Source organism: Chlamydotis macqueenii, chromosome 4 (genome assembly GCF_036417535.1).
Source record: "Chlamydotis macqueenii isolate bChlMac1 chromosome 4, bChlMac1.mat, whole genome shotgun sequence".
Taxonomy (NCBI): Eukaryota; Metazoa; Chordata; class Aves; order Otidiformes; family Otididae; genus Chlamydotis; species Chlamydotis macqueenii.
The window spans coordinates 290,828-301,852 of record NC_141559.1 but is presented as its reverse complement, the minus strand read 5'-3'; the positions used below and the strand labels follow the sequence as shown (position 1 = coordinate 301,852).

Here is an 11,025-nt window from a genome sequence, read left to right as displayed (position 1 = left end):
AAGTAGGCTGAAGATTTAGATGCCTGCAACTGAAATGAAGGATTTTTGAGAACAATTGTCCAAGATGAATGACATCCACTCAGTAGTCATGAAACATCGCGTCTGTGTTACGCCCTACTAGCATACATCAATCAAGGTGCCGTATCTGTATCATTTTCTTCTCAGATGAAGAAAGGCTTACAGCCTTCATAAGCTTAAGCTGTTCTAAAACAAAATTAAATGCTGCTTGTAAAAAACAGAGTGATGTTCACACGCAGAAACTAAACAAAATTGGGTGGCTAGGCTGACTGAATCAGAACAAACAAGAAACTTGTAAGGGACGTTCCTTCCTTATTAATATCCTCCTCTTCCCTGGTACTGCTCAGAGATTTTTTTTGTTTGCCGTTCCCATGTCTCTGATCTGCGCTTTCAGACACAGAATGCCTCACAATACACTATAGCTTGAATGTTTGTATTCATCAAATCGAAAACTTCTATTAATAAGAATTCAATTATCTGGAAAAGTTTCCTGGCAGCACAGCACCACCTTTCTAAGTTCGCTTCCAACGGGAATTTTACTTGCCACAAACCTTGTTCAACTCGTAAAATACAAATAGATGGTTTGCTGCGACTCCAAAGTAAACGACTCCAGAGGAAGGAGCATGAAAAGTAGAGCCTGTCGCAGGCGTCTGTGGAGCAGTAGGAAGTTGTGGTAAGCTTGTGAATAGTAGCACTGTCTAAGGCTCCCCACGGGAATACTATTAAATTAACAGCACATTCAGATTAATTGCCTTTTTTTTTTTTTTCCTGGGGATTTTTTTTTTTTCCTGTTGCCCAACAGGTATCTTGTAATGCAGAATTGTGGTTCACAGAGGTCACCCTGTCACACAACAGTGGGTTTGATTTTGGGGCTGTGGTTTTCTGTTTTTTTTTTCTTCACCGCGTTTCAAAGTCATGAGTTGTCCATTTATCAGACAGAAAAAGAAAAGCAGCTACAGCACCCGGACCCAACCACACCCAAATCCCCAGGGAAGTCAGATGTCTCTTCAGAAGTCAGGAACGGTGAGATAACAACATCACATCCACCCTTTGAATTTTAATTGTCATTATTGAGGACTAGGAACAACCCCTGTGAGCAACCGATTCTGCTGGCATTACTGGGCCAGACTCAAGCCTACTTTCAGCTAACTGTGATGCAGTATTCATGCCTCAAACCTGGTTTTAGTGAGCCCCCTTCCCTTCTACAGCAAGTACATCGCTGGAGGCTCCAAGTTTCCTGTTTGGTATCCCCACTCTCACCAACTCTTGACCGCAGGGGAATTATAACAGGGAATAAAGTAATCAGGGTAATGGCATTGCCTTAAATGGATTAAACTGGGATTTACACAACTAAGAGCTGAGATACAGGATGCCTGAACAGAGGAAGGTTCAAAATGAAAACGTCCTCCAAGAAAACGAAAACATCTTCCTTTCTCTTCTCAACCAAACCAAATGATTAAATGAAAGAAACAAACCTGATGATGAAAATGCCAGCAAAGGAGCTTTACCCTTCGTCAAAGCTGTAACTTCTCTCTTAATCAGGTCATGTGATGTAAGACATTAGCAACACAGATGCTGCTTTTGCTCCACAGGACTTCCCTTCTCCAAATCCTTTCCCTTGGCCATGGGCAGAGACCTAGACCCACCTTGGTCTGATGCCTCCCATTAGACCAACAAAGTCGCAACCTACAGTCTCAGTCTTGCAAGATCTTAACTCCTACAGCAATCACTAAGTTGTACCAGGAACCGTGCCCCATCACGTACCCTACCTACCTGCCCTCACTGTCCTCAGCCCTGCTCTCACCACCGCCAGCCCATCACACGCTCAGTGGCCAGCACGGACCCTTTGCTCTCACATAAGCAGCCCTCCAACAGGAAACACCTGGGTGCTCCCCATTTACAGGGCAGGTGGGAGCGAGGCTGTTGCTGCCATCAGTGAAAACACAGCGTTAGCCAGCATCCTGGCGGGAAAGTGTTTTATTAATCAAAAAAACGCTTTCTACCCTGTGGTGTCTTGCAGACCTTTAAACTTGCATCTGCAAAAATCAGAGAAATTCTTCTGTCATTCTCACAACAAAGTTAAAATACAGAAACCATTTTTAAAACTTGAGGATTTTTTTTTTTTAAACAAGAGAGAGAACTTCACCCTGACTAGAAATAGTCTCTGAGCTCAGCACAGGGTGGCACGGGCAAGGCAGAATTTCCAGCTCATTAGGGTAAGGTTGCATTCCCAGTCTATTACAGGGGCAGCTGGAGCAGCTGAGCTTTGCTTGACCAAAAGGCATCGTTATACAACACCAGCTTTTTCTAGTTCTGTTCTAGATGACAGAAAGGGAGAGGGGGATGAAGATCAGAAATTTGGGGCATCTCATAATCCTGATTCCCCCAAAACATGCTGTAACAAAGTGAAATGCTGACAGAGCAATGACAGGTAGGAGGCTGGGAGTGTGATGTGGAGCTAACAAAATGCAAGTCCTTGGTTGTGAGAAACCAGAGCCAAGGGGTATCGTGCGTTCTTTCATCCACAGCATTCACCATGCATTTCTACTTCTACTATTTATAGAATTCATTTAATCTCAGAAGAAAATATTTTTGTTTATGGATGTGTTCTTATTATAATTCATGAGATTTTTATATTACAACATAGCACTTTGCATTCCAGTGGATAAGACATTAATCCCTCTTAGAACACTGTACAAAGGCATTGTTTGCCAGTGGAGCTAGAAAACAAAGTCCTGACCTTCTCCTAAATATTACTAAAGGGCAAATGAGAATGGTATGCCAGAACTTGAAAGGCTATTGCAAGTAAAAAAGGTTTAGAAATTAAGTATGCAGAGGAGAAGTTGGGAAGTGGGGTTGCAGGAGAGATCTGAAGGAAGATGGGGAAAGGCTGTTTAGTAGGGCCTGTTGCAATAGGACGAGAGGTAATGGTTTTAAAATAGAGGGGGGTAGATTTAGATTAGAAATTAGGAAAAAATTTTTTACGATGCGAGTTATAGAACACTGGAACAGGTTGCCCAGAAAGGTGGTGGAGGCCCCATCCCTGGAAATGTTCAAGGCCAGGCTGGATGAGGCTCTGAGCAACCTGATCTAGTCAGGGATGTCCCTGCTCCTTGCAGGGGGGTTGGACTAGATGACCTTTAAAGGTCCCTTCCAACCCTAACCATTCTATGATTCTATGATTCTATGAAGACAGAAGTGTTTCTGACAGGCAGAAGCTGAAGACTCTGCAATAGCAGCATCATCTTACGTAGGATGCAAAAGCTGTCCTCTGGAAGGCCAGAGGGAAGATACGAAACTGGGAGAGCCTGAGAGAGTGAAATGTTAGGTGAGAGATGAATGAGAGAGGAAAGTTTGTTATTTGGACAAGAAATCTAATGTTGATGCTGTAAAAGATAAAAAAATAGTGAATGGATTCAAGGAGGAAAAGAAATGTGACCCAGGATTTTGCTTATAATCTACCAAATCATCCCCAGCTGTAATATCTAGCATTCCTATTATGGGATAGCATAGGTGTGTATTTGGGGCACCCATGTGCTTTGCCTACAGCATTATCATGAATCCACTTTCTCTTCTATCCAGAGTTTGAGACAATTAAAACAGCTCCCAGCTTTTACCAGCAATTTCAAAGTAACAATTTTTCCTTCCTGAAACAAACTGACAGCCAGAGACTAAGGAGGGATGCTATTTAGTAATTTATACGGACAGAAAACTTATCACCAATTAAATATTCATATCATGTCACCCATATCTATGTATAAGAAGAAATATCTATAGAAATACAACAGAATAAGCATTGGAATGACTGTCACCAAAAGCACTTCAGGCCTTCAGAAGAAAAAGACAATTTTAAAACAGCATGTATTTTTGACAATACATGCTTAAAATACCTGGGAAACAAAATAGTGGTGAACTAAAACAAAAAACTTCAAGTAAGCAAAGTGCTGGTGTCACATCTGCTAGCTCCACAAAAAAAAAAAAAAAAAAGGATGGGACAAAAGCTCCCCAAAGACCCCAAGCTTTTAAATACCTCATTTGTGTTAATGACTCCATGAGTTCAAACACGCTTCTATTTTAATGTTGGATAATTACTGTTGTGGTAATTAAAACATCATTTAGTGAATCCAGCACATGATGTTGAAAATAATGTAAAATAATAATGTAAGCAGATAATTTAACTTGACCTATGAAGACTTGCTCTCTTTCACGGAAATGAAAATTTCTCCACAGCATGTTTAGTATGTAACACTGGAACCAAATGGAAAAAGTTCAGTTTAGAAAAAGTCTTCAGAGACCCATGCCAAAACAGATATAAATGTTCTCTACAATCTGTTATTAAATTAAAATTGGTGTGTCTAGTAGATATCATAACTTGCCATTCAGAATCTGTACAACATCTGTCAACACACGTGCTCCCATCAGAAGTCACAAGGCTTTCCAAGGGCTAATCGCAACCCATACCTGGACCCTCCCCATCATTTTAACATGCTGAGTAATTAGCTTCATTCTAGGTCAGTTTCTTATCGTACATATAAAAGTTCATCACCTTGTAAGCATTTTTAGAATGGTAGTTGAGTCCTTGTAACGTGGTCGCACAGGGATACGAGCCAAGTGCTCCTGATACATCTCGCCTGGTGGGCAGACCGGCCAGCATCACTGCAGGACACACTGGTTTTTCTGCTAGATAAATGAGAATATTCCCTTAAACCGCTGAAATTTTTTTACAGAAAATCACTTTATGCTTGTCTGTTTCCCCAAGCTACCTTAAGAGCGGAAATCAGGGGGCACAAACTGTGGGTGTAGCTCATGACTGCTGTTAGGGGCTCACATATTCAAATAAGTGCCGGTCTGGTACGAAAAGGAACTCACTCTCTGTGTATGAATTGCTCCTCTTGCAACGTGCATAGTAATTCCAATATTCCCACACCCTGAGCAGGTCCTACAAGAAAAGGAAGGAAAACATAAAAGGCTTTTCACAAATACATTAGCACTTACTGTGAAATTGGTTCACTCGCCACTGACAGACAAAAATATTGGAGGACACTAAGTAGAAAGAATCAGATGGAAAATTTGGCAGGTGTTTGGAAAATAAAATACGTAACAAAGACTGGGAAGTGCCAGGAGGTTTTTTAAAAGGCCAAAGGAAGAACTGCGAGTGCTGATACCCAGTTTCATCAAAGTTTGAGGACGGAAAAATGCCAGTTATAGGTACCATGTTTGACTTTAACTAAAATAACTCCCCCCCCTCCAGCTTGCCTGTGTCACTGCAGAAAGCATATCGTTTGGGGGTGGTTGAGCCTGACAATACTGATTCAAAGAGATGACAGCACCTGCGTTTGGGAAACATACAGCATTACAAGAAAATCAAGAGGAAAATCAACTGTGGAAGCATTTTATATGCATTTTAAAAGACACAGATTCTCTATCATATAATACAAGGAATACCCCACACTTAGCGTGACTGGGACCTGTGTGAGTCAAAGTTTACAGTCTTGTGCCCAAGCCAGCCAAACATTAAAATCCTGTGACTAAACAGAGGGGAGAAAAAAAAAATAGTCCTGCAAACTCTATTTTCTTACTGTGAATGGCTCGCATTGAATCATCTGCTTGGGCCAGATAATGCTTGCACAAGCCGTCAGATAATTAGTTAAGCACCACAAATGGAAGGCACAAACCTTCGCGGTTCGTTAGGGAAAACAGTGGAAATGAATGAAATGAGGAGTTGTTGCCTCCCACACCAACCGCACAGAAGCTCGTCTGTTTTGAGGATTCACATCTTTGAGCGCGGGGTGCTCTGCCCGCACCGCTGGTCACCTGCTGAGAGCTCGCATTGAATTAGGTTACATTATAATTGGATTTTCCGAAGGCACCGCATTAGCATTTTCCATGATCTCACCCTTATTAGCCAAATCACTAATCAGGAGTTGTGCAGTTATAGTGTTTGCTGGTTAAACTATCTGCTGCTACAGCGTCTGTAAGCCAGCTCCAAATGCATGCAGAGATAAAAACTCCTCTCTCTCTAACAGGGGCTCGGGAGCTTATTCTGTAGCTAATGTCGCACTCCAACTCTAATTTTCAATAGCAATTTCTCTTCAGAGGCCGGTTCACTCGGCGCTTTGCTCGTGTTCTTCCTGAGACCACATTATAAGTTAGGAGAGTCATTTCTTTGATCAGCGCAGGCAAAAGCAGCATCGCTGTAAAATGTAACAGCACAAAAATCCTTTCCCATGACCTGTTCCCCATTGTGTCCACAATCAAATGCTGGAGATGTTTTAATCCTGTAAGGTTGTTATTTTAACGCACAAGCCTTTGTATATTGATGGGAATGGAAATACCTGTTCTAAAAGCAGAAGTGACACATGCAGATCTCGTAAGTGATGACTCTGTCTTTGCACAGCTCAAAATGCTATTTGCGAGGGAACTTGAACGCGTATTAACTACTTCTGAGCTGTAAGGAAAGCACACAGGTCATCTCATACAGCCTAGAAGCGCAAAAATCTCAGTTCCTTCTGTCAGGTGGGATCCCAGTAGGTTCGGGTACTGGTCTCCCAACAACTGCCCTCTCAAAAGCCTGAAGAGAAGAGACAATTTTCCAAGTAGATTACCAAGTAAAGTTTGCTGAACACCCATTCACCACAATTTTCTGAAAAAAAAAATCATGGTCTAAATACAATTTCATTTAAAAAGCCAGGTTTTATTCTCAGGTTAGAGGTTACACGATGACGTTCAGATTCATTACAAGAATCATCAGGAAATATACTGCCCTTTTCACTGACAAGTTAAATCTATTAAATATTTCTAAAATTCTTCTGATACAAATAAGCACACACAGACAAAATTGTGATTATATTTTTCATATAATTCTGGAGCCAAAACAAAAGGAAAGCTGGCTTTGACTCAAAAAGGGGAGCAGGCACCTTCTACCTGACCTGGCATTGGTGGTACCCTGCTTACAAGTACACAAATGTGTTAAAACAGTGAAGTTGATTTCCTTTTTACCAAACAACTAAGAAAAAGAGTACGGAATCCAAGATGGTGTATCAACAAATCATTCCCTGGAATCAAATAAAAAAGACTATAATTCTCAAACAACAAAAAAAATCACTCCACTATTGGGCTTATAAGCTCTTGAATTCAAACCAGATGTGACTGCCTCTGAATCCTCAGCAATAGCTGCGTCTTTTCTCGTAAGCTTTTTAAAGAGATCCTCATAGGCAGCACAAACAGCATCTTCAGAACAAAGGGCAATAACGCTTCCCAGCAGAGTTTAACTGGATCGTGAGGATCACTAGCCTGTATGATCTGCTTCTCTACTGTCCTCGCAGGGATTTCACCAGGGATGAATAACATGCACTGAAGAGATAAGGAGTTGGGGGCAAAAAAAAAAAAAAATAGAACAAAAGAGAACGATGAAGCTGCAAGATGAGCTTGCAGCCTTTGGTCTACACTTCTCCAGGTGACAGAATGTCAGCGATGGGCTCTCTTCTCCGAGGATGGATCTGCAAAAGTAAATTAATACAAATCAGTTTTGACATTGAGAAATACAACTTGTTTCTGATTAATTTCCCTTTATTTTGTAACACGTACACACACACCCTCAGAGCAAATACTGTACATTGTTAGAAGCCTGTAATCAACCCAACACAAATGGCAGTAAGTGTCAAGGTACAGAAGAGGGTAGGGATATCACACAGTGCACTACAGGCTCTCTCAACTTTCATTTAGTCCTGATCGTTCCTACAGAGCAAGCAGCAGAGTGTACTAAGCTAAAGTCCCCATGTAAAATCTTTCTGGACCTCTCAAAAGAACAGCTGACACTGACCAGTGCTCATAGCATACATTTGCATTAGGTGCACCCAAGAGAGCGGATAAATATAACAGAGGGAAGAATTAGGCAGCAGTACCTACAGCTAAGTAGGTGTCTGTGGTTCAAAGACGTGTTTGATAGCAACTCACTCAAGCTAGGAAAGCAAAATAAAATGGAAGAAAGGAAATATACTGTTGCCAGTGTAACACATACTTCCTTCCTAAAGTTTCAAAAGATTCTGGAAATGCTGTAACATGTCACTAGTAGCACACACACAAGCGCACATAGTATTTCACTTACAATAGAAACATTAAGAGTGAAATATCTCCAGCAGGGTTTTGAATTTGCCTACGAGAATTGCTCTGCAGCTGCTATGCAGTAACTCCATCACTCACTTCCAAACCCACAGTGCTGATGATATCCAAATATATATGAAAGAAAGCTCGATCCAAAAGGTCCACATTTATAGCAAGTGGCAGTTTTGGTGACACCTTTTCCTTGCAGGTAGTAACAAAGCTAAAATTCATGTTATTTGTTCTCAAAAGCCAGGAAGAGCAACAATTAGCAGACTGGTTTTGGGTTTTTTTTGTAAAAGAAAGAAAATTGGTACTTGTGTGTTCATTTCATTTCATTCAAACACGTTTGGCAGCTGTACAGTGGGGGATGTCCTTCAATTATTTTTGTTCCTTCCCAGTCCTGAGTCCCACTGGGACACACTGAGGTCACCAAGCTTATGTCAAGATGCTTTTGGACCCTGAATGTCTTGCCTAGCTGGTGCAAACCCACAGATACCACAGCATTGCAGGCATGATCTGCCAGAGAAGAAAGGCGAACATGATAGAACATGTAGTTCCAAAAACAAAAAGTGTCTCTCATCTAGGCAAAGGAAGGTGGACTCATATAATGAGAGTAGGTAGCACTCGGCTGCTACTTCAACAAGAAAATGGCATAGAATGAATTTTTACATAATTTCCTTTGATGATCAATGAGGAACTAAGGATATTTCCAGATAGCAGATGGATGCTTCAACAAGTCACCAGGTAAGAGAATGATTTAATGAAAACAGTCACCACGTCACCTAGCACCAGACCACCACCATCGATGTCCCCTTCCAGACAAGTTCCCTTAAATGCCCTCATTCTTCCCTATGTTTCATTCTCAAATGAAAAGAAAAAAAATCCACTGCGTGAAGCCATTTGAAATGTAACGGATACCAAATGATAAATCCTGATATGTTGTTTCATCGAAATGAAATTATCCAATCATGAAGCTGTTTAAACTACAAACCCTGTTCCTCTTCACATGAGACTTTTCTGCCTGGTACTCTGAAAAACGACAACACATTCTGTGATCTTGAGCTCAAGTTGACTTTTAAAAACAATAAATTTCTAAAAAAGGCAACTCCTTATGTTCTGGAGTTAGAAATTAAAGGTGTGCTAATGGCCATTTTGTTACATTGCAGTAGCAGAAATCAAGCTGTATCAGTAAAAATCCTGAAAACAATCATATTTTCATTCCAAGTGGGGATGGCAAGCTGCTAATTAAATCTGTCTTGACTAGTTGGGAGCACTATAATTTCTAATGTAATGTATGCACTGAGGACAGGCTAATACCAAAAATGTTTAGGGTCTGGGATTTTTTCCAGGAAAATTAAGATGTTAGTTAATTGACTTCTTTTTTTTTCTGTCTGTTTTTCATTGAAAACCTCCACAAATCCATTTTTCAGTTTTTCATTCCCCCCCCCTACAGATGTCATTATTTTCCATGGAAAACCCCACACTTCTCCCTCCTCTTCTTCCAATTAGCTGTAATTATAACAACATTAGCAGCAAACTAGGTACCTTGAGGGGAAAAATCTGGAAAGCAGTAGTGTGGAAGGGAACGAGATATCATAACGAAAGCAAGTGGACACATCAAGCTTCTTCATGTGCCATCTGGGCATCCTTAGGGCTTTGCAGGTTGGTTTCTGCTTTCCCTAGGCGTGCCAAGACCAGGTGCCCAGCTGCTCTCCCCTCTCCCACAAACCTCCAGAGCTACGTCTTGGATGGAGAGGTAGGCAAAGGGCTACGTTTTGGCTTCTCCCTGTGCCTGGCATAACTGGATCAAAACTAAAAAGGTACAGTTTATAACAAAGAAATCCAGTAGTTATGTTTGACGTTCTGAAGGGGTAACTGGGGTTCTTAAATACTTGTATCGAGAATCTTTCTGTCAAGAAAATAAATACAGTAAGATTCATTTTGGAACAGAATACACACCACCAGTTGTGGCATGCAAAAGGGTTCTTGCTCTGAGCAGGCTTTGAGCAATAAACCTCATTTCCAGAGAATTTTTCATTAAAAAACTGGGTTTAGGGAAAATCTCCAAAATCATTCTTTTTTTTCAACTGTCTTTTCAATTTTGCACAGTTGGATAAGGAAGGAAGTCAACACTGCTTGCCAAATAAAGTGACATCAAGTACACTTGCTGGAAATCTTTCTGCCTTGCTCCTTGAAAAGGAAAAAAACCAAACAGCCCAACAAAACCAAAAAAAACTCCACAACCAAGAACGAAAAGATTGGAAACCAGTTCCAGGAACACTGAGTGACAGAGCACAGAGAGACTTAGGAGCTGATGACCCTCCAAAGGCAGTATTGCTGGTCAAACAAGTCTAAGCTGGAAGAATTTAAGCACGGTTTAGGACCAGGCTTTCTGCACAGCAACACACCTGGGGAAGGACTAGCCCAGAGGCAGGCAGGACAAGTTATTATCTTAGAAATATATCGCCAGTGCAGTGAAACAACATCTCATCTCATCATCTTCCTTAATCTCTACTTGCCTCCCATTGCTTACCTTTCCACACAGCTCTTCCCTCTTTATTGTGACTTTCAAGGAAATACCTCTGCTTTTTTTGGAAGCCTGATGATTTCCCCTAACCCTGCTATGCAGACAGGCACTTGCCCTGTGACAACTACCTGAGTGGCCTTTCCCTGGCAGCCTGATCTCCAATGCAGCCCACTTATGGAGCATGGCTGGACACAAAATGTTCTTATCCATCTCTTCGATGTGCCTGCTTTCAGCTGGAGAAGTTCATGTTTGGGAAGATATGGAGAAGAAATACTTGTGTTCACAGACAAGCTGAGTATGAGTTACCCGAGTTTTTAAGCAGTTTAACAAGAGGTGCAGAAACTTTGGAAAAGAGGATCAAATAGGATTGATCAAAT

General features: G+C 41.2%; 1 protein-coding gene across 1 annotated transcript in view; it reads right to left on the bottom strand.

The window, feature by feature from the left end:
- Positions 1-6,691: 6,691 nt before the first annotated feature.
- TNIP3 (TNFAIP3 interacting protein 3) overlaps positions 6,692-11,025 on the bottom strand; it is a 66,868-nt gene continuing 62,534 nt past the window's right edge. The window contains exon 13 of the mRNA XM_086747150.1: positions 6,692-7,517. Within this exon, the coding sequence (XP_086603276.1) occupies positions 7,486-7,517 (32 nt within the window). The 3' untranslated portion in view covers positions 6,692-7,485. The remainder of the gene's footprint in view (positions 7,518-11,025) is intronic.